General features: G+C 40.3%; 1 protein-coding gene across 1 annotated transcript in view; it reads left to right on the plus strand.

The window, feature by feature from the left end:
• Positions 1 to 18,639, plus strand: part of LOC145405262 (uncharacterized) — a 35,239-nt gene extending 16,600 nt beyond the window's left edge. The window contains exons 3-6 of the mRNA XM_080276679.1: positions 8,035 to 8,215; positions 14,837 to 14,961; positions 17,727 to 17,852; positions 18,376 to 18,639. Coding sequence (XP_080132805.1) covers positions 8,035 to 8,215; positions 14,837 to 14,961; positions 17,727 to 17,852; positions 18,376 to 18,639 — 696 coding nt within the window. The remainder of the gene's footprint in view (positions 1 to 8,034; positions 8,216 to 14,836; positions 14,962 to 17,726; positions 17,853 to 18,375) is intronic.
• The last annotated feature ends 6,169 nt before the right edge of the window (positions 18,640 to 24,808 follow it).

Consider the following 24,808-nt stretch of genomic DNA (forward strand, 5'->3'; position numbering starts at 1 on the left):
CCAACCTAGTCCTTTATTTATCCATTGTATTTCAGCCAGCTCCCTGTTGGGAGAGTTGTTAAAGTACCCAATTTTGATACTTAAGTTAAAGCATTGTTTTAGTTAAAGAATTTTACTCAGGTATAAGTAATAGTATCACAAAGTAAAGCTACATCAGTAAAAGCAGCAGTGTATCTTGTTCTTAAACTACCCAAGTACTGAAAGTAAAAAGTATCTACTGGTGCCTAGTCACTTACAATCCATAAGCTAATTCATTATCTGGTGCCAGAAATATGACGATTCCAGAAGTGAAGACTTGTGTGAAGCAGTTGAAGAATAGGAAGCCATCAGGTTTTGTTGAGGTTTATGCAGAGATGATTACATGTCATGGAGAGGGTGCAATGAAATATTTTTTTGGATGAATGGAATTGTACTATTGTGAGTACGTTTAAGTACAGTACTTGGGTAGTGTGATGAGTAAGGATGGAGGTTTGGAGGGTGAAGTGCTTGAAAGGTTACAGCAGGGAAGAAAGGTTGCTGGTTCTTTGAAAGCAGTGATAAGAAACAGGGAAGTGAGCATGGAAGTGAAAAAGTTACTACATGACAGTATTTTGATACCAACTCTAACATACGGAAGTGAAGCTTGGACGTTATTGGAAGGACACAAGTCAAGAGTGAGAGCAGTGGAAATGAGTTATTTAAGAGGAGCCTGTGGAGTCACATGGAGAGACAGGCTGACGAATGAGGATATAAAGGAGCGTTGTGGTGTTGATGTGGATGTGATAGGAAGTGTTATGAGGAACACACTGAGGTGGTTTGGCCATGTGGAGAGGATGGAGGGTGAAAGACTGACGAAGAGAGTGTATGTGAATGAGGTGGAGGGGGGAAGAGGGAGGGGGAGGCCGAGGATGAGATGGAGGGATGGGGTGGAGAGGTATATGAGAGAGGGGGGTGTGAGTTGGGAGCAGGGCAGTGAAATGGCGGGGGACAGGGCGACTTGGAGGCGATTTGTTTGTGGCCACCCAAACAGGATTGAGGCGTCTGGCAATAGATAGATAGATAGGAATTGTACCAAGATAGTGTAAGAAGGCTGAGAGTGTGTACCATCTATATAAAAACAAAGGTAATAGAAGTGAGTATAAAATTTACCTTAATGTAAGACTGTTGAGGATTATGGAAGAAAAATCACAGAAGGTAAGCGTTGCATGAGAGTGTTCAGTAAATGACTAACGAGTATGATTTAGGAGTGGTAAAGAATATGATGATTATTTGCAATTAAACATAGTGGAGAAAGCATGTGAAAAAGATTGTAAGGCATTGATAGCATTGTGAGTCTGGAAGAAGAGTATAACAGGATAATAATAGAAATACACTATTAGGAAAGGTTTTACACTTGTATGGTGTATCAGAGGTAGACTGCGAGTTAATGCTGATTTCATGCGTGCGGTGTGTCAGGGAGAGCAGGTGGAGATTGTCAAGCATGAAAGGATTGAACTTGCTGGTGAGTCTCTTGAGTGTGTGAAAGAGTTTTGTTATTTGGGAGACACGTTATGTGCTGGAGCCGGGGCTGGAGCTACCTCTGTGGCTAGAGTGAGGAGTGGTTGGAAGAAGTTCAGGGAGCAGTTGTCTCTTCTGACATTGAAAGGGCTCTCTCTCTCTGTGCTGAGGGATCTTTGTATGCAGCATGTGTTACAAGCGTAATGCTGCACTGTATGGTAATGAGACTGGACAGTAAAGGTAAAGAATATTTTCAGGCTCAAACGTACAGAAATGTACGTACACATAACACGTCCCCCCCCAAAAAAAAAAAAAAAAAAAAAAAAAAAAAAAAAAAAATGGAAATTCATTAAAAAAACAATAAAAACATACATTCCATGTTTCATACATCGGTGTATACAGTTACACAAACAATACTCTGGTAATGAATGAAAACACACGACATGAATAGTAACAATGACGTATAATACTCTAGGTGGGGGGGTGGGGAGGTGAGTTGTAAGTGTACGAAGTACTATGAGGAGGGGGGTGGGGGGGTGGGGAGAGGCCTGGAGGGGTGGTACAGGGGTATAGAGGTGGGAGACAGACAGTCACCAGACAAAGAGGACAGGCAGAGAGGGCATACAGGGGTGTGGAGGGTGGGTAGGGAGGATATAACTCTCCTCAGGGAGACAAGGAGAGGGGGAAAAGGGAGGGAACCATGGCAGCATGGTGGAAGATGGTGGGTGAGGGTGAGGGAGGGAGCAGGAGGCGGTCAGAGGCGAGGGAGGGGGAGAGGGAACAAAGGTAGTAGGGTACAGGGGGGATGCGAGAGGGCCGTGGGAGAGCCCCCCCCCCACCATGGGTACAGGCCTGGATCCTCCTTCCCACTTATTCAATACTTAGTTCTGATTGGTTGGAAGGGAGATACATCACAATCGGGGCAGAGCATGTTGTCCCCAGTTTTTCCCTGATGTCCCTCGATCGATCACATTAGAGATCATGCATAATCTTGAAAAGGGATCAGTCGACTCGATAAGCACCAGAGGGGTTAAGAACTCCACATTCTGTGCAGTTCTTATTGATATTTTGATATTGTAGATATTATTTCTTTTTTTTTTTTGGGGGGGGATAGGTCTAGAAGGCTGGTATTCCAAGACTGTTTGAGGTAGAGACATGAAATTTTGGGGATGATGTACAGTAATCCCTCATTTATCCAGACATAATGGAGACAAAGGAATGTCTGGGTAGTGGCAACATCCAGATAATGAACGCTATTCCCCTACCATACTCATTCCCTACCTATACCCACCTCCAACTTATACCTAAAAAAAATGTGTATAGTACCTAAACTTAATTTTGCAGTGTGTTCCGGTCATTCAGGCATATATAGACATCAAAACACATATAGGAATATTGAGAGTAATGCTAAACACCATGAAAACCATGCAGAAAAACCAGTGAAAACCCCCAAAACACTGCCTAAAGACCACTGTATCTACAGTACCCCTCCTTATTTTGGCAGTGTTTTCCAGCCATTCTGCCATATTTGACCTCAGAACATACATAGGATAATCCAAAATCATTTTCAACATCCAGAAAACCATGCCAATAAACTACTGAAACCCAGAAAACACCATACCTGTACACCAGTGTATGTAAAGTAGCTACCACTCCTAATTTTGGCATTGTTTTCAGGTCAGTCCGCCATATTTAGACATCAAAACACACATAGGAATATTGAAAGTACTGCTAAACACCAAGAAAACCATAAAAAAAAAAAACACTGAAAACCCCCAAAACACCCGACTTATACACGACTGTATGTATAGTACCATTCTTAATTTTGGCACTGTTTTCAGGTCAGTCTGCCATATTTAGACATCAGAACACACATAGGAATATCCAAAGTAATGCTAAACACCAAGAAACCATAAAAAAAAAAAAAAAAAAAAGTTTGAAAACCATAAAACACCCGACCTATACATGACTGTGTGTACAGTACCCCTCCTAATTTTGGCACTGTTATCAGGTCAATCTGCCATATTGAGACATCAAAACACACATAGGAATATCCAAAGTAATGATAAACACCAAGAAAGCCATTAAAAAAAAACACTGAAAACCAAAAAACACCTGACCATTACACTACTGTATACAGTATACAGTACCTCTCCTAATTTTGGCAGTTTTTCGGTCATTCTGCCATTTTGAGACATCAAAACACACATAGGATTATCCATATTAATGCTAAATGTCATGAAAACAATGCATAAACAACAAAAATCCACACACAAATAACCGATAGCAGTTTGAAAATCTGTTGTCTGTGACAAATGATTACTCCCGGGGTTCAAAAAAAAATTCACGGCTAAATATGCTGCTGGAAATTGGTTATATTGGTATAGATGGAATATCATCATCTTCACTGGTCGTTGTACTGTAAGATAAGCTAATAAAAACACATAAAACTGGCAAGTAAGGGTTTAGAAATTCAAGCAAGAAAAAGGTGTTCAATAGTAAAACTTACCTTGATATAACTTCTCACCATCCTAGTTCAAAATTTTGCCAGCACCTTCCAAGAGTTAAGCATATGTCTAGATGCAGAATTTCATGAACTTTCTTGTGGGTTACTGCAGAATTTTGATACAGCCAGTAGTAGTCAATTAAATCGCAAAAAACTCTGAAAACTCACGAGTCAGTGTTATCACCAGGGAAGAAGTTAAGGACTGAGGGAGTGAGGGGGGAGCTGGGAGGGTATGGATGAGGGACAGGAGTGGGGGGAGAAGCGAGGCTGTGGGCAGGATTCTCCCCCTTCTGTCAACAGGCTGACAGGCGCTTTTGCCGTACATTTACTCGTGGCTTGCGGTCTGTTAAATGCCGAGTGGCCATGTGGAAACACAACTCACTGTGACCAAGGGACTTTTGACGTTTGGTAAAGAGGCGGACGGCTGCTGTCGCAGAATGTGTACTTGTGGCTTGTGGTCTGGGTTCGATGGAGATGGCAGTTGGGAAAGACAGCTCCTGTGGTTGCTCGATATTAGACATTGGGTGACGAATGTGTATGGATGTTTTGACACCGCTTGCGGGTTACAGTCGCATTACTCGGATGCAGGAGGTTTGTTGGGAGTGATAGGATTAGTGGTCGATTTTGACCATTCAGTACAGGGGCGGATGGACATTATAGCTCTGGTTTTGGGTTACAGACTTCTTCCTGCTCATGGCTCAAGCCTCAGCGGCCACGATACCGAATGTTTGGACATGTCGGCTGGCCGGCCGAAGTTCTCGGGGACTTTTCCATCCGGATAATAGCAAGTAAATTTGGATAGTGGTTTATTAGAGCCGAGGTCCAGCATCCGGATAATGAGTGTCTGGATATTTGGGGGATCACTTTTAGTTTCAGGCTTCTTTTGGCACTAGCACCCTCCATGTATTTTTGCAGTTTTTGCTTTCCTGTGCAGCAAAAACTACAGATTCAATGCTTTGCAAATGTTCCAGTATGTAGTCATCAACATATACTAGTGCACCTGTGTATTGTTATTTAGATCCAACAAATACTTTTTGAGATACTGAAGAAAATCAAAATGGTCTTCTCATGCTTGAAAGTGGTAAATTTGAAAGTATTTGGCCGATTTTGACCATTGTTGGAAATGCAGTGGGTCAAGAGTGAACATGATGTGCAGATTATGAATGACCCTGACCTTGATCTCAAGGTCACAGGTCAAAATCTGTAAAAAAAATTTAAGTCATTTCATAAGTCCCATTAGGTCTACAGTAATAATAACAAAAGTATTTTCATCTGAAATGTGAAGTTCTTTGAGTGTTGCTTTAGCAGTTTCAGAATTCTAATACAGTATTGATATTATAATTTTTATTAAATGATGGGAGTGATACTGGAGAGAGACACTTAAATGCAACTTGCATAAAGGTGTTATAGCAGCCACATTAGTGCTGGACAGAGATGCCTTAACACAATGACACAGATATAGCCCGGCAGCTGTTTAATTGTAGAAGTACTCTGTAACTCCCTCCCTGTTGCTTGAAAGGGGAATGGTGGACTGCAATAGAAGGGCTACTTCAGCCTGTAGTACTCTGAGTTCATTAACTCTTTAGATGAACCTGGAGCTGCTGCTGCTACTACCACCACCACCACCACCACACCACCAAAGATGCAAAGTAAAGGCTTCTGCAAGTAACAGAGTTAAAGAGAATGTATGTAATGCAGTGGTCATATTGAGAGACTGGATATGAATGAGGTGGTGAAAAGGGTACTTTGAATGTGTTTGAAGATGGGATGAGGTGTGGTAGGCTAAGAAGATGGATAGATATGATCAGTAAGTGTATGGGAAAGCACGGTATGGAAGTTGAGGATAAAGAACTGACAAGTGATCAAGTTGGTTGGATGAAATATGAATGAAAAAGCATATACCGATAACAAGGGTTGGTACCCCTTTTTCAGATTGGTAGTCATCAGGTAGATTTTATCTGATAAGTACTGTAATGTGAAGCACATCTGTAAAAGAAAACTGCTAAAAAAAATATGGCTGGATGGTCATGCCTTTGAGGCTGAGTCAGGATTCCAGGGGCATGAATTGTGAGTGAATGAGTGTTTGTCCCATTTAACCAAGGATGCTGTTATTAGTTCTCCCTCCATCACATCTTTCTCATTCCTTGCTTTTTCCACTTAACCTCACTCAGTCCTTACCTTAGATGATGGTGATCGGGCAAGAGAGACCTTGTGGAACTTGTTCAACGAGAAAGAAACATGGGGGGATGGAGATAGAAGAATATGAAAGAAAACACAAGAGTGTTTTAAACATGTAATGAAGCATTGAATAAATGGACGATTGCTGTACTTGCCTCAGTTTCTCACACATTCATTACCACATCTGTTCACCATAGCTTACCACATCTCCCCTCACCTTGAAACTCACTCAGATACACTTTTCACCGTCATGTGTGCACAACTTTTTTCCATATAACCAAGTTGTTATATATTAAGGTGAATTTTTTTCCAATTTTTATCACCTTAAACTTTTTTAATGTCACTTTTATATCTGCTCAGTACAATTGGCAGTGTCCTTAGGAAGCACATTTGTAATGGTAGTTGTGCTCACTGAGGGTCATCAATGGGCAAGGCAGTTTGGGTTAGGCAAGAGGGATAGTTAGAACAGATTTTTATGATCACTACATGCACTGGCTGTGCTTGTTCAATACCCTGAATTAACACTTTACCCATGTCAGAGTAGGGTCTGATGTAACCATTAGATATATAGCAAAAAAAGGACAAATCACCTATGGACATGGCTTGTCTCTCCTGTCGGTGGCACCTACTGCACTGACCTTTTAAAGGTTTGATTACCATTCTCATACATCTCTCAGCCTGTAAGAAGGGAGGAATTGAGTCCTTGGAAGAGGAATTTGAATTTTGTTTCTTGTATCCTGGTGCAGCTGCATAATCCTCCTTCAGTTGTTGATATTAATAGCTCTGAGACACTGCACCCAGTAAGCTTTTTTTTTATATATCTATATAATAATAATAATAATAATAATAATTCATCCATCTATCATCCAATCCTGCGTTGCCCCATGAGGAGCGTAAGAGCCCGGGGCTAGGCAAGTTGGTCCTGACATTTAAGATGAGAGCGAAATAATAATAATAATATAATAATAAATAATAATAATAAAACCCTTAACAGTACATGCCATCCCAAAAAGTGTAGTGCAATATTACTGACCTCCCTGACCTTCAGTCTCCTTCTCCCTTCTTCATGCCTTCGTTTGCTTTTTGTATAGGTACATTTGATAAATACATCAGCAAACGTGTAAACACTGCAGTGCACCTATAGTATGTAGATGTGCTGTAATACACAAGACCATCCTGGAGGAGGCTCATGGATAAGTAGATGCCATACTGATACGTTTTCATTGAAGATTCCCTTCTCTGCAGAGCAAATATAAAATATAGTACAGGAAACCTGTCCTAGGCCCGTGATATGTAGCTGTAAAGCTGTGTACCTTTTGCCCCAGCAAACAGAGGGCTTTACTTTAAAATTCACTGTTGTATAATGCCTGGTAGTTGGTGGGCCTGACTAAGGTACAGACATTTCCCTGGATTGGTAGAAAGAACTGGAGTTCCTCTTTGAAACATTTAGGATTGCTTTGCTTTATTGTTGCTTCATGGTCATCACACCCAAATCCTTGGTATTTAGATGTATTGAGGTGTGTCCTCCAACCCTACAGTGTTTGGTTGTGATTGTAAATGCAGTACAGTATTCGTGAAGTTGTTTCCTTGGGGTGCCAGCACTGCCTCTTTGTGGGACAGATATTTTTTGGCTTGTCTGGTGCTAAAGTAGTTTTTTCTTTTCCCTGTCAGCATACAGAATAGCTATGAACAGTAGTATTTTTTCTCCTAGATTCAGAGAGAGTAGTGAATTATGCCATTATGTTTATTCTCTTCATGCCATTCCTCAAGAATTCTTTCAAGAAGTGGGTTCTGTTATTTGTATTTTCTTCTTATTGTAGCAAGAATTCTTTCAAGAAGTGGGTTCTGTTATTTGTATTTTCTTCTTATTGTAGCAAGAATTCTCTTCAAGAAGTGGTCAATACATCACCCGCTTTGTGTTTCACATCCTGGCCAGCACCACAGATGATACACTGCGTTACCAGGCTTACAACACCCTCTGTCACCTGGCCCAGACTCTAGACACTGGACAGTATCAACTTCATCTTGACTTTTATCTGGCTCTTGATAATCTGGGTGAGTGTGCTTTGATGAAGTTTATGTATCTTTCACTTAAGTACTTTATACTCTTTTTCACAAACCTATTACAATTTGTTCATCACCCCTCCGTGCATCAGTACCAACACAAAACACAACTCACAAACAATCCAATATTCTCTCACTGTAATGAAACCTCTCACACTTAAACACTCATCACATACACCACACTATCATAGCACAAGTAATCCTCGGCATAATACTCAACAAGAGATCTCCAGGAGCACATGATTGAAGTGGCCAGTTACCTGCAGTTCACTAGGTTCATGTCCATTGGGATGGGATGAAAATGATGGCAATAACATACCTTTTTTTTTTTTCACCCATTCTCTGTATGACCATATGAACATACTATAGAGGAGTGTGTGTTTCACTTGTATGGTTCCATAAAAAAGTATGATTGGATGTGGCAAAGATATACATTCCAGTCAATGAGTGAGTTGAGGGTAGAAGGTATGGAAAGCCAAGAAGAAGATGATGCATCTGGTAGGTGAATGTGTGAATAAGTGAGGTACGAAAGCTAAGGAAGTAAAAGAACTAACAAATGCTAGGAATGAGTGGGTTGGCAGTGGGAAAATAGTTCATGGTGTGAATATGTCCATGGTAGGAATAGGTCCTTGGGGAATATGACTCTGGGGGAAATGGGCCCAAGGAGGAACACAGGTCTAGTGCTGGGGTTCTCAACCTGGGGTTCACAAACCCTCAAGGGTTTTCAGGATGGTTTCCAGGAGGTACTTAGGTGCCTGATAAAAATGTATTAAATCTGCTGGGAGGGAGAGAGAGAGTATGGCAATTATTGATGTGCACATCAGGTTGGTTCACATTCAAACAGCACCCTTGAGTGAGGATGGGGGTTACTGTCTCCATATAGTCAGCTAGCCACAACTGATGCACGTTGTTCCACTGTCTCCAGATATTTTTGGTTACTTAGTTGAAGTATATTCGGAACATTTCTAATAATGTGTTGGTGTTTTTGACAATTCGATGATATGAATGCTTTTGTCATTGTGATAATGATAGAAAGTATTAGAAGCCATTGAGGTGGTTTAGCCATGTGGAGAGGATGGAGAGTAAGAGACTAATGAGGAGAATGTATGTGAGTGAGGTGGAGGGTGGGAGAAGGAGGGGGAGGTCAAGGATGAGATGGAGGGATGGAGTGGAGAGGTATATGAGAGAGGGTGTGTGTGAGCTGGGAGCATGTCAGTGAAATAGCAGAACCAGGTGATATGGAGGCAATTTGTCTGTGGCCACCCTTTACAGAATTAAGGCATCTGGCAATAGACCTTTTCCAGTGATGTCACAGAAATCACCTGATTTTGTTTATGACTCCATATTGGACAGCCAACTCCTTACAGTAATGGCTGTCCAGACAGGGCTGTCAGAGATGAAACTGTTAGATAATATGCAGAAATCTGAATCTACGCCACCAAAATCTGTACAGGAACAAGATAAATTGTTTGGGGCTGGATCCTTACACCATATCTATGGAGAAAGTCACCAGTTTCAAGGATTGTGGACCAAAACCAGATCTCAGATATAGCGATCGCTATCACTATTTGGTAAACACTCCATCAAAGTTCACCAGGGCATCCTTCAAGGTAAACAGACATGTCATATTGTATAAGTACATTGTAGATAGCTAGAACTGACATATGGTACTTGTAAATCAACTTGCTAATCAGCAAATTATTGTCATGAAGCCAAGGGGGGAGGGAATGTATTACACTGATTGAGTAGTTGATGAATGGACTTGGTTTCCCAGTGATGTACCCTAGCCTGCATGGGCTGTTGTAGGAAGGGTACATTAGTCACACTTTTGTGGGAGCTGTCTAGCATGGGGCTATTGGTCTACTGCAGTTATCCTCTCCTCTTAATCTTTAAGTTAAAGTTGGTTGGGTTAGCTTGGTTTGGAATTTAAAAATAATTCCAACAAATGAACATCAGATTCAAATTAATCACACTATTAAACATTTAAAAATGAAAATTGTAAGCTTCAGGGTGAGTTGGGTGTAACTCTGGAAATTTACCAAGAACATTTGCTTATTGTGGAAATTTCAGTAATTATAGACCTAGAAACATACACACAGCCTCTATACCGATGTTTTAAGTAGTTTTACATAAAATGCATAATTGATAGTATATGCCAAAACTGTCGAAAGTACTCTTGAAGTTTAACTTTTGCATTACAACTGAAACATAACATTAGTACAAATTTAAATTATGGTTATTTATTTCCTGCTGATGAGTACCACAGCATAAAACTAAAAGACTTCAACAATATAGTTTTTATGATTTTACATTTTCTGTTAACAAAAAAAAAATCTTAGTACTGTACCTACATACCTGGTAAAAGAAAAATATATGGGGCTGTTGATATAAGTACATGATTTATCCTCTTATTTGTAATTAAAGTATTTTTGTACTAAGTGGAAAATGTACATTTAATTGGAGCATGTATTGACAGTTTCGCTTTCTGTGGAGCAACATTCTTTTCTGCATAAAATTGAAAATTATTAATAGTAATACTTGTAATTTTGTTTCATTTTTAATTGCAACATTGTTTAGCACACAGGCTCACAATGGTATATAAGTTTTATACTGAAGTCTTGAACAATATTTTGTACTGCATTATTATTAAAATCATCCACCATGACACAAATATCAGTTTCAAATGAATCAGTGAAAAACATTGAAAAAATAAAAATATAAGCTTTAACCTAACCAGACATAACCTAACCTCCCTACCTAACCTAACCTAACTTCAAGTATGACCTAACCTGTAATTTACTTAACGCATCTAACATTCTTGATCATCACTGCTATGTCAGACTTGGTTTGGGTGAAACTTTGGAATAATATTAAAACAAGGCCTGTGAGATGGACCCTCCCCCTCTTTTCCCAAGAACACTTATGGCCATGTGGGTCTTGTGCTCTGACGTTAACACAATTAGGATATCCCATGACACCTGCAACTGCTAAGAATGGTAAATATGCCCATATCTACTCACAAATTATTGGCTTACCTGATATGAAATGCTTGCAACAGAGCTAGGAGTAGGCCGTCGGCTGCCAGTTCTCTCTCTTCACAGCAGCTATCCACTTCTCTCACCTTTCCTCATTGGCTAGCAACTGGTAGAAGTTTACCCTGCTTCCAGTTTTCTGCCTTGTCTTACAGCCGAAGGCACAGCACTGGAATACCATTGTGTGTTCTACAGTTCTCTCTCTCTAGACGTCCAACAATTTGCCGTCCAATATGGCGCCGTAAACAAAAGTCACATGACTCATGACATCACACGGAAAAGATCTATAGATAGAGAGATAGACAACGATTATTGTTACTTAGTGATGTTATAGCATTTTGGAAACTGCTTGGGCCAAGGATCCCCAGCAGCAACTGACAAAAACACAACACACGAGTTGTAAACAAACACAGCCATATGGAAACCCAGTACCTAAATGCACCCACTTCCCACTTAGTTTCTCCCTCGTGGTTGAGTGATATTATCGAGTTATTGAAACATATGTGAGAAATTAATTGGTTGTGTTTTTGTAGGATCGTTGTTTCCCTTTGTCTTAAATCGCGACTTTACTGTACCACTGCTCATGGAGCACTTGGACGTCCTGAAAACTATTGTTGTCCAAGCAGTCCCCCATTATTCCTCTCCTTACAGTCATGCTTCATATCTCAGGACAGTAAGAGCTTTGGCAAAAATTGTTTGACTCTAGATGCCATGTATCTCAACCAGTATATATACTGTGAACAGTTCTGTTGGACTACATATCACTTTGGAAATCCATCTAGTGGTGTTTCATGATTGATCAGTGACATCCAGCCTGTGGCAGACATCCCATTCAGAGGCAGGTCATGTTATGTGAACAAGACATTAATAGAAGAAGCATTCCAGACCATCCTAACACTAATTGGTGTCTCCAGCATAGATCTCTTTGCATCTTCAGTCAGCGCAGAGTTGTTTGATCGATTAGGTAATGGGAGCTTCATTGAGGCCCAGTGAGAAATACATTACTTAGTTACTCAAGCAGTAAACCATTCAAACCAGTAATGAAAGATTTTATTCCAAAACCTCATTCTTCAGGCATTTTTCCCCTTCATGTCCTTGATATGCATCCACCCTATCTGTAGTAAGACTATAACATCCATGCTGAACAATCTGTCCATTGTGCTTTAGTTTAGAGACAGACCAATATACCGTTTTGTTCATGTCAGCATCTCATGAGTCATACCCAGGGTCTTTTTTAATCATTTAGGGGAACTCTGTGTAGCTTGGAGGGGTGCTCTGGTTGTAAGCAAGTATGCAGTGTGACCAGCCATCTTTGCCATTTACATAATTGTTTTTTATTTTTCCATTAGTAATGTAGTGTGTTGTAGTGCATGTAGTTTTGTGCCATTATACTGTACAGTGCTCACTACTCCTGTATTGTTCATTCAGTTAAAAAAAAATCTTTTCACAACTGGTATCTTTCTAACCTACTGTCTCCTAAGACAAATAGGACCTGGCCTGGGGTGGTGTAGTAGGTTATGAGTTGGCAGGGTAACATCTGGTTTCTGACACATCATTGGTTTTGATGACTTTTTGAGATAGCTCCATGTACTGCCTTCTTGACACTGCCTAAGTTTAGTCAGCAGAGCTTTGTAGAGTACAATAATGGTTTTCCTGGAATTGCAGAAACCTGTTTATTCTCTATAGAACAGTATCAGAATGATACGGTATATAAAATTAGTGTCAGAGAAGCAGATAAGGGAATGTGATAGTCTGCTCAATAAACCTTCATTTTCCAAGAGGTATTAGCTCATAAATCTGTGATTTTAAACTGCACATCATCTCTTGCTCACCACACCCACTGTTCCGCAGGGTTTATTGTACTTATTCTTTACTTCGAACTAATATGCCAACCATTGTCTGCTTCAGTTTTACAGTATAGTGGTAGTGCCTTAGCCCCTCCAGAAGATGACTTCATGGAGTAAGCCCCTCCAGAAGATGATTTCATGGAGTAAGCCCCTCCAGAAGATGATTTCATGGAGTAAGCCCCTCCAGATGATTTCATGGAATAAAACCACATCATCATCATCATTCACGATGATGATAATAATAATGACCATGATGATTATGATAATGATTATGATGATGGTGATGTAACTGATAGTTAAAATAGACTGATAGAAAGAAAGTGCAAATTTTCAATACGGCTTTTAACCCTTTGAGATTTTGATGACACTTTTTTGCATCATTTCAAATCCAGCCTCAGAGATTCCGACGACACGTTTCTGTGTCATTTTAAGATACTTTTATAAAAAATTAACCATAAATCACATTTACACGTCATAACAAAGAGATTCAAGCATGACGTCACGAAATGATTACTCTATGCATTGCGAGTACTGCACAGCTGGTGTGACTCATGACACTGTTTCTTTATTACTTTATTCTTGGCGAATAATATTCTACAGAAAGATATAAAATTTTTGGTTTTTGCTTAACTTCAACTCGTCATTTTGACTTTTTATTTTCTTTGTTTTCCTTTTTTGAACATACTACAATAAAGTACAACTATTCAGCTTTAAAATGACACCAGAACCAACATTCTATCATGAAAACATTATTTACATGGATCAATCAAAGAAAAAAATTGCTAAACGAGTATGTGGCTGAGAATCATACAAAATTGTGCATCGTTTTTCTTTCATTTTACCGCACAGAAACATGCATAAATTGCCACAAACTATATATCATGATAAAGGTAATTTATTGTAGTTTTGCATGGTTTAAACTAATATATATATATATATATATATATATATATATATATATATATTTTTTCCAAATATTTTTCTACAGCAGGGTATAAAATGTTTGGTTTTTGCCTAACTTCAGTTCGTCATTTTGATTTTTAATTTTCTTTGTTTTCCTTTTTTGAACATACTGTGATAAAGTACAACTATTTCAGCTTCAAAATTACACCACAACCAGCATCCTATCATAAAAAGTGTATTTACACTGACTGATCAAAGAAAAAGATTGCAAAGTGAATATGTGGCTGAGAATAAAAAGATTGTGTTTCTTTATCCTTTCTCTTTATTGCCCAATGAAATGCAGATATAACCATGATCTGTAAATCATTTTAATAATAATTTATTGTAGTTTTGTATGGTTAAACCAGATTTATATATCCTTATTAGTTTTTTTTTTTTCTGCTGAATATTTTTCTACGGCAAGGTATAAAATTTTTGGTTTTCTCCTAACTTTAACTTGTCATTTTGACTTTTCATTTTCTTTGTTTTCATTTTTTGAATAGACTATGATAAAACTATTCAACTTTAAAATGACACCAAAACCAGCATTCTATCATGAAAAGTGTACTTACACAGAGCAATCAAAGAAAATTATCGCAGTGCGAGGATGTGGTGCAGTGCGAGAGCAGCAGACTCTAGCACAGACATCAACTGCCCGGCCCAGAAACCTGACAGGGTTAATTCTCATGAAATGTAGTCAGGATTACACTAGCACAAAGAGCCATTATTACCTTATGCATATGTTAATATGCTTGCTTCTTGCTATTAACTTTCCCGTCACTCGCTGGCAGGAGCTGACATGAGCACAGTGGGGCGGGATGTGTCCAAAATTCATCGAGCCATGATACCTCCTCCTCCTGCTGAGACCCACAATATAAGGCTGGATCCAGCACAACTCAGAGACACACTTAGGCTTGTAAGTATGGTGACGTTGTAACATTCAGGATTTTTAGTCAGTAACACTGGCCATTTCATCATAGTGGCTCATTCTTTAGCATCCTATCTGCTCTTTCTCATCAGTAATAAAGATGTTTTATGTTAACAGTTATAGCACTTTCACTGTTTGACCACTAAATTTTAATGTAATTAAGGCTGATGGAAGAATAATAATGGAGAAGGTAAGAAAGATTGGAAGACATCTGGTGAGTTGATGAATATAATGGATTTAAGAGTTGCAAGGATTTATGAATCAGATAATCATATGCAATGTGGCAAGTAGTAGAGAAACCATGGGAGGAGGTTTGTGAGGCATTTATGGTATTTATGGATCTGGAAGAATGTGTATAACAAGGTGAATAGGGAGGGAATATGGTATGTTTTGAAATCCCTAACTCCTTCAGCCTGAGGACGTTATTTTATTTTCAAATTTTTTCTTGCCGCTGTCAGACATATTCATTCAGCTTAACAGCAAGAGAGATTAAATATAGCCTTCAATAATCCTTTTATTACTAAAGGTCCTTCCACGGTTGAGTACTGTATGTAATAATTTAGAGACATGAGTGTGTTTAAGGATTAACCAAGACCAGAGGTTAGAATACAAAATTCTTCCAAATGTTATGGAGTGTGCTTGCACCCAGGTGAGACTGAATGGAGATTTGAGTGATGATTTTTCTGTGAAAGTTGGTATGCATCATGGGTCAGTCTTGAGCCCCTTATTGTTTATCATGGTGCTTGAAACCCTCTCACATAATTTCAGAAATGGACGCCCATGGGCGATGTTGTATGCCAATGATTTGATGTTAACTGCAAAGAATGAGAGAGAGGTGGAGGAAAGATTTAGGAAGTGTAAAGATGGTATGGGGCACAAGAGTTTTGAGAATAAATGCAGATGAAACAAAGCTGATGGTATCTAGGGTTGGTGGCAGTACTGTCAAAGGAGAGGGAGAGTGGCCAAGTACAGCTTGCCACAAGGGCTTGGGAAGTAATTCCATCTTGTGCAGTGTTTGTGATAAGTGGGTGCATTAGAGATTTAGTGGTAGACTGTGAGATAATGCTGATTTCATGTGTGCTGTGTATTGCGGAGAGCATGTGGAGATTGTCAGATGTGATTAGCTTGATCTTGCTGGTGAGTCTCATGAGTGGGTGGAAGAGTTTTGTTACTTAGGAGATGTGTCATGTGTTGGTGGTGGAGCTGGAGCTATCTCTGTGGCTAGAGTGAGGAGTGGTTATAAGAAGTTCAGGGAGCTGTTGCCCTTCCTGACATTAAGAGGGCTTTCCCTCCATGCTAAGGGTTCTTTGTATTCAGCATGTGTTAGGAGTATAATGCTGCATGGTAGTGAGACCAGGGCCATAAAGGAAGAGGATATTTTCAGGCTCAAACGTACAGAAATGACAATGATTTGGTGAATGTGCAATGCGTCCTTGAATGTGGGGCATGGGGGGACTAGGTTTAAGATGCAAGAGTTAAGAGGAAGGATGGGACTGGAGTGTATTGGTGTTGTGATGAGGAGAGGCAGATTGAGATGGTTTGGGCATGTGGCGAGGATGAGGAAAGACATTTGGATGCAGAAAGCAAGAAGTGTGAACGTTGGCGATTGGGTTGCAAGAGGCAGACTGAAAAGACCCAGGATGAGGTCAGAGAGTGACCTCAGGGATAAAGAACTGAATAGGGAGGCTGCCAGAGATCAAGCAACATGGAGAGCTGCCATTAAGTGACCAAGGCTGATGCATGCAAGTATGTTGGGGCCTTTATAAACCTAAACGACTATAAATGAAACGCCATTTGTTCACTCTTTACATAAAGTACCTGCCTATCGTCCTGAATTCTCTATCTTTCAAAGGCCTGTCTTACATCAGTGACTCAGTACATCAAAACAAATCATGCAGCAGTTGTTGTTGTTGCTTAACCTGTCTGTCTAGGTGCAAAAACCTGTTGGCCACAGGTAAGCAACTGGATCTGTGGGTCTGCCCTGCAGGTACAGTACAGTACTGTACATACACATGGAGGGATCTAGCGCCCCTCTGTAGTAAACAGCACCTCACTAGGATTGAACCAGGTTCCTTTCCATAGTGAGGTGCAAGGAAATATGAAGAGGTTTGGCTCCCATGTGGATGCTGTTGTTGCTCCACCTAGGGTGCATAGAGCCACCACATGCAGAATCCTTCTTCAGTGCCTAATGCAGCAGTCCATAAACTCACTAGAACCCTAACTCACAGAGTAGAATAATTGTGTCACCTACAAACATTCATGTCTCCAGACAGACATGAATCACAAACCCTCCCTCAGATTGTGCATAACCAACCATTGCCCTTTACACAGACATACTAAAGTCTTGTACTCACAGTAGAAGCTTACATGACCTAATCTGTGCCCATAACATGCATTAATGTATAGGATACACTTGAACTAAATTTTCTGAAGACCCGTGTATCTACCAAATAAATGCAGTACAGTACTGAACTTACCCAGACCCAAGTGTAATGCATTCTGTCACACCAGATTAGTTAACTTATCTTCTGTTTTTCATTTTCATGACACAGTAATCTTTCAACATAACTTTTATAAATACTTTTATATCTGAAGGTTCCAAATACAGCACTTTTATATCTGAAAGTTCTTAGTTAAAGTGAATTTTGTCCTCTCTCTCAGTCCATTCGGGTGCTGTACATGAGTTGATAAGCCAAAGAATACAGCTATTGCAGCAGTCATCAAATATATGTAACCTCCACCATCATCCTCAGATGTTGCAGTTTCTAAGCATGATCTTGGCCAGCAACAGTACCAGAAGTGAGGACCAAGACCATTTGAGTGTTGACGAGCTGAATGAGTTGACCTTCACCCTCATGGCTCTTGGATTAGACACAAAGGTACCAAACCACTAGCTAGTTAACCAATCACTCAAACAGTCATGTACTTCTAGTTTTTATTTCCAGTTTTGCGGTACAGGCATACCCCAATAGCAGATGAATTGAAACTGATTATTTGCTCTTTTGATGATCAGGAATAGGGTGAATACCAGGGAAAACCAACAAGTGTTTCACTCTTCCGATGATCACACTACTGGCAATATGAAATGTGTGCGTTTTGGCAGTCTAGGCTTTCAGTATTTGTCAGTAGATGGTGCGTGCTTCTGCCTCCCACTGCTGCCACAGTTGCAGCCTGAACAGTGAGAGAAGACTACAGTAGTGCTCTGCAACCAGTGTGCCATCAAAAGCTTCCTGGTGTGCAGTGGCACATTACCCTCTCCTTCAACAACAGTTATGGGAAATAAATATTATACAGTAGTCCATCATTTATCCGGATGTGTTCATTATCCGGATGCTGGACCTTGGTTCTGTTAAACCATTATCCGAATTTACCTGCTATTATCTGGATGTAAAAGTCTCTGAGAACTTCGGCCGGCCGGCCGACATGATCAAACATTCGGTATTGTGGCTGCTGGGCTCAAGCTGTGAGCTGGAAGTAGGCCATAACCCACAATCAGCGCTAAAACATCCATCTGCCCCTGTACTGAATGGTCAGAGTCGCATGCTCGTCCGAGCACTCCAAACAAACCTCAAGCACCTGAGTAATATGACTGTAACCCACAAGCGGTGTCAAAATGTCCATACGCATCCCCACCCAATGTCCAAAGTCGCATGGCCACCGGTCTAAGTCATTCCTAACCTCCCCTGAGATTGTAACACAGACCGCAAGCCACATATTCGGTGACAGTGGCCGTCTGCCTCTCTACCGAACATCCAAAGTTCTCCAGTCACTGTGAGTTGCATTTCCACATGGCCACTTGGCATCCAACTGACTGCAAGCCACGAGTAAATGTATGGTAAAAGCACCCATCCACCTGCTGACTGAAGGGGGAGAATCCTGCCCACAGCCTCGCTTCTCCTTCCCCTCCCCTTCCACCTCCATACCCTCCTGGCTCCCTCCTCCCTCCCTCAGTCCCTACCCTCCTCTGTAGTGGTAACACTGACTCGTAAGTTTTTCAAGTTTTGTGCAATTTTTTTTTTAACTACTATTGGTCATATCAAATTCCGTAAAATCCACGAGAAAGCTCATGAAATTCTGCATGTAGACATATGCTTAATTCATGAAAGGTTCTGGCAAAATTTTGCACTACAGTGGGATGGTGGGACATTATATGAAGGTAAGTTTTACTCCTGAACACTTTATTCTCACATCATTTCTGTACTTTTACTTACCGATATCAGTTTTATGTGTTTTTATTAGCTTAAAGTCAGCGAAGTTGATGGTATACCATTTGTACCAATACAGTATAACCAATTATCAGTGGCATACTTGGCCGTGGATTTTTTTTTGAGCCCTTGGGGCAATTGCTCATCACAGATAACTAATATTTAAGCCGTCTTCAGATTTTTTGTTGATTTTTGTTGGTTATGCATTGTTTTCTTGATGTTAAGCATGCATATGGATAATCCTATTTGTGTTTCTATGTCTCAATATGGCAGAATGACTGGAAAACAGTGCCAAAATTAGGAAGAGTACTGTACACACAATAGTGTATAGGTAGGGTGTTTTTTGGTTTTCATTTTTTTTTTTCATGGTTTTCTTGGTGTTTATCATTAGCCCCAAGGGGAGAAGGGACAGATCCTCACAGCACCACATCGCACGAGAGTCAACTGCACAGTGCAATCGGTGATATCCACAGCAGGACCTGACAGTAGAGCTGGTTTACCCCTGCCACATCATGATGGACCCATCTCCTTACCCACACCTGACTTGATCAGCTGATCAGACCAAATGTGGGAGAACATCCCCTCAGGGCTGCATCACCATTTATTTATTCACAGTTTCTCTCCAGCCATCCCTGTCTTGCGCAGCCATGCTTCCTCGCTCTACAGACATCCCTCTCGCATCTAATGCTCTCTTCACACTGCCCATTCATCCTATTCGTGGTCTTCCTCTCAGCCTTACACCTCTCATATCCAATCCAGTTGTCTTTTTCACCAGTCGTTCTTCATCCTCACTCTCCATATGCCCAAACCATCGCAGTGCTCTCTATTCAATTTGTTCAGCCATCTCCCACATAACTCTAGTTCTCCTTTACGTTTCATCATTTCTTACTCAATCCATAGCATCATTCCACACATACTCCTCTGACACCTCATCTCCATTTATCATGCATTACTGTATTCAAGATAATAAATGATAAATAAAAAGCATGAGAGGCAGAGTTAATGCATGATAACTAAAAAGTGTGAGAGGCAGAGATGCAACCACATGCATCGGTGATCAGACATTGACAAAAGCAGCATCTGGGAGGTGCCTATATACTCCTGCTGATTGGCTTTTTCCAGCATTACATATTTACATACATACTCTACATAAATGTGAGTTTTGGTTGGAGGCTGGAGTGCCTCTCCACAATTTCTTAAGAAATATATGGAGAAAATTGCTTAAAAATCCAAATGATTTGAGATCTGACAACTCTCTTGAGTACAAATACCTGTCAGATATCAGGGTATGCTGGTACTTCATGTCGTAGACTACCCATCTTTAGATAGGGAAAATAGTTTTTCAGTTGGAGTGCTTTTGGAGACCTTACATACCACTTTTTGTTTTAACCATGATCGTCACCCTTCATTTAACATCTCACTGGTACGGATTTCCTTCAGCTTAGTAAAATTTTCTGGACATGTATTCTTGATGGTTACAAAAGTTCCCTAACAACTCTTTCTTAGTTATTTATTCTCTGATACAGCCTGTTGATATCAGTTTATATGTTAATATTAATGAGTGTGGTGGTATTTGAATTATTTAAATGACACAGACGACGAGAGTAAGGAATAATAATAAAAATAAATAACTAAGGAAGAGGTATTAGGGAGCTTCCTTAACCAGTGAGAATATGGACCCTTGTATTAACTAGATAATAATGTTCAAGTGGCAGGTACCAGGTTAAAGTAGTAGAGGAGTTAGAGTTAATGAATTGAGAGGAAATGAGAGAGGACATCTTGTGAAATGCATATAAGGAGTGTTTAGTTGGGAATGCTAAACCTTTTTGTGTGTTGTGAGGTTAGCAGCTGGTAAGAAAGGTACAGTTTGGTGGGATAAATGGTTGATAGGGTAGTGGAGGAAAAGGGAAAGAAATGGCTTGAGTGGATTCAAGAAAAGATTCAAATGAAAGAAGGGAATCCATTGACAGTAAGGAGTGAGTTAAAGGGAGGCCGCCCTATTGGCAGAGGATATGGTGATGTGTAAGCAGTGGCCACCCCCTCTGGGATGAAGGCGTCTAGCTCGTAATAGTAGTAACATATCTCAGTTATCCTGAACCCTTATTCAGTAATTTTGACTCCCTCTTGTGTTTTTCTGAGATGCATGCTACTTTATCAGAATAGTTTCTGGAAACTTATAATCCTTTGGCCATGAATTTTCATTATAAGTAGGGACTTCTAGATCTGCAACACTAAATTTTTAGAGACCAGTAAACTGGTGTGTTTTAGAATAAAATCTGTCATTTGTTGGCGTTGCAAGCTTAGTACCATTTTACTGCCCCCTTGCTTATCTGGCCACACTTCCTATTTCCCCATCCTCTCTCTCTCTTTCTAAAAACTACATGGAGGATAGAGGAATGTTGCCGGAGACATTGGATGTGTCAATTGCGCATTAAAGTCTTAGTTATGAGAATGTTAATGTGGGCAGTTAGTAGAGAGATTCACACCAGAGGCATTATATATCCCTAGCTGATGTTGTTTTCAGCATCATAAAGGGAGCAAATGGAGAGTTTTATTCTAAAGTTTGGAATATTCAGGGTAAGATTAAAGTATGCTAGAAAATACAGATTATTTTGGAATATTGATGAAGATGTAAAGCCAAGTTCTAGTAACCTAAAGGCTTGCTCACTGTTTTAATGCAATGAGAAAGAAGACTTAAGTATTGTACAGTACCTAGTTTGCTCTATGTATTTATTTGAATGTTTGTCATACCCTTAACTGATAGTGTCTTGATTATGCCTTGTATTATGTAAGAAGGTACTTCATGTCAGAGTTACAATTACAAGTAGCTGTCTCTATTAACAGTTTGTGGAGTGTGGACTGGATCACCACATTGCCAACTGCATCACTCACTGTCTTGCTTCATATCCCTCCAAGATCAAGTTTAACAAGGTGAGATGTGCTGTTCTTGCATTAAAGATACATACCATTGACCACAAGTATTTGTACACTCTTAAGAGGTTCCTGACTTCCTGTTCTGTAATACGTGTAACAACAAAGAGGCCACATTTCCGGGTACAAAATAATCTCTTTGATCTCCTCCCCCTCCAATACCACCACATTCCACATTAGTTTATTCCTTCATCTCTCTTCCTTTGTACATAATCTTCTTGAGTTTCTTTATACTGTATCTTACAGATTTTGTCTTTTATTGTCTGCCTGTCTTTCAGAGTCTCTCATTTTCACATTAATATCAGGTCTACCTGATGTCTATATTAATGTAAGTTTGGATTGTTGTTGTTATTATCTTTGAACAACCCCGGTGTGTCTGGCTGAGCAGACCCATCAACCACAGACAGGCAACCACCCCATCATGGCTGACCCGTGCAGTGAACCACTCTTCCCTTGCGGTTGACAGCACCTCTCCACAGTGAGGTACAGGGAAAAGAGTGAAGGTAATGGTATCATGGGTTACAGATGCTGTTAGGCTTGGCACTAGTGTAGAGCCACCTGAAGTGCAGAAAAGAGTAATGAAAAGTGACAGGATTGAGAAGGAAAAGTAGGAAGAGAGGACGGCAAACACAGAAACAGAATGATAAAGGTGAAACAAGTCTGGGTACTCAGACCATTCAAGATCATTTGAAAGACTGGGAATCTTGTACTGGCAGTGTGGTATCAAGTAGGTTTTCAGCCCCATAAAGGAAGTGAGATGGTTTGTATCAAATCTGCTAATGAAGTTTTGCATTTTTACAGGTTTATCCCTCCTCACCTAGGGGGGAATGTGGGTCAGGATGATGAATATGATAATATGGTGTAACCATACATTGGTTATCCTGTGGACAGTGTCCTAAATTTGGTACTCCGCAACATGTATGTTATTTGGGCACAGTGCAATAATCATAGGCATAATTCACTATTGTTGTGAATGCCACCAGTTTCTGTCTCTATTAAAATGTCAGTCTTTAAAATAGAATCCTCTGTTTACCAGCATAGTGTGCCTACAGGATATATGTCCCAAGCCAGGGTTGGATCACGTCCCAGATACCTGTATCAGAATTACTCATCTGAGAAAAAATACATCGAAGAGACTCTTCTGATAGACACTAGAAAAGAATAGCCCTTCTTACTGAAAGGATGTATGATGGAACTTTACCACATATGTGCAGGACATTGCAATTGTCTCTTGTTTACAATGTCTTCGGTGCTACCCAGTTAGAGAAAGTATGCCGAGTGCTAAAGAAAGTTTGAAGACGAGCTCTGCGGTCAGGTAGAAGAATAGCCATACTGGTAAACTGGCTGGTTTTGGAATAAAACCCTCTGTTTAGTGGTACAAGTATTATCCTATTTAGTTATGTTTATGCAGAACCTGGAACTTGGGCATTGACAAGGAACCTACATTTGGTGGTGGTGTATAACTTGGGTGGAGCAGCTGTGGCATCCACCTGGAAGCCAAACCTTCTCATAATTTCTCAGCACTTTGCTGTTGGAAGAACCCTGGTGAGGTGCTTTCTACCACAAGACAGTGCTGAATCCCCCACATGGTGTATGTACTGTACTCTACTTGTAGGACAGCTCTGCAGAAGCAGTTTCTTACCTGTGATCAACAGGTCTGCCCAGCCAGACAAACCAGGGTTAAACAACAAAACAACAACACATTACTCGGCTATATGTAATCTCTCAAAAATTGCATCTATAAAAAATGCCTTTTAGGTGGTATGTTTAATATTTGGTCCACCCATAGATATTAATGTTTCCATGGTGTCAGCTGACTAACACGTGCATATTTGTGTGCCAATATAGTACAAGTTGTTATTTATTGGAGGGCATAATATTTATTTGTACGGACAATATTTTCTCCAGAAAAAGTACTGAAAAAGCTTATGTTTACCGTAACGCTGCCTATGGCAGGAAAACCAGCTACACTCACTACTCATTATACGTTGATCCGGTATACGATAATTTTGCTACAATGATAACAGAAAAGTTCCACCCCAAAATCCGATTTACGATGAATTTCCAGCTATAATGATAATGCCCTCGGAAAATTTCATACGAAGCGCCAGGCACACACAAGGTGACCATTGCTTGTCATAGGCAAGCTGCAGCCCCAGCGTGCAGAGCATTGTTTTGGTTCAGTTGCGGTCCCACCACCCCTTCAAAGCCCTGTCTCTTCCACTCGTTCACATGTGCCCCCCAGCTATCGTCACTTCTCAGCCAAGCATCGTGCTACAGTAGGCCTATACATTGTGTAGCACCAGACAAACGTTACGCAAGTGTGATTGTCATGTCGTTGCAACGATTTATCGTACATGAGTAACGCTGCCTGCTTTGATATGATAGTTTGTTTTGGTCTTGGAGACAACTTGGACCGACACAGGAAGTGATTAACCCCTAAAACGCGGCTGTGTACGCGCGATCCCCCCCCTGTGGCGGGGTTGTAGCGGGGTCTGAGTACCTGTGGAAAAATATTTGCCAAAAATCATAGATTAACCCTAGAGCATTAAAATTTTTATGGCATATATTACTTACATTCAGCTATCTCCTGAGCCACATGTTGAGCCTTCGTTGACTACCAAAGGACTTGTGAAGACTTGCAAAGTTGGGTAACAAAGTCTTCACTCTCACACCTCCAGAAACCCGGTTTTCTTTCT

Source organism: Coenobita brevimanus, chromosome 66, assembly GCF_032717465.1.
Source record: "Coenobita brevimanus isolate Jiangsu-jjx chromosome 66, ASM3271746v2, whole genome shotgun sequence".
Lineage (NCBI taxonomy): Eukaryota > Metazoa > Arthropoda > Malacostraca > Decapoda > Coenobitidae > Coenobita > Coenobita brevimanus.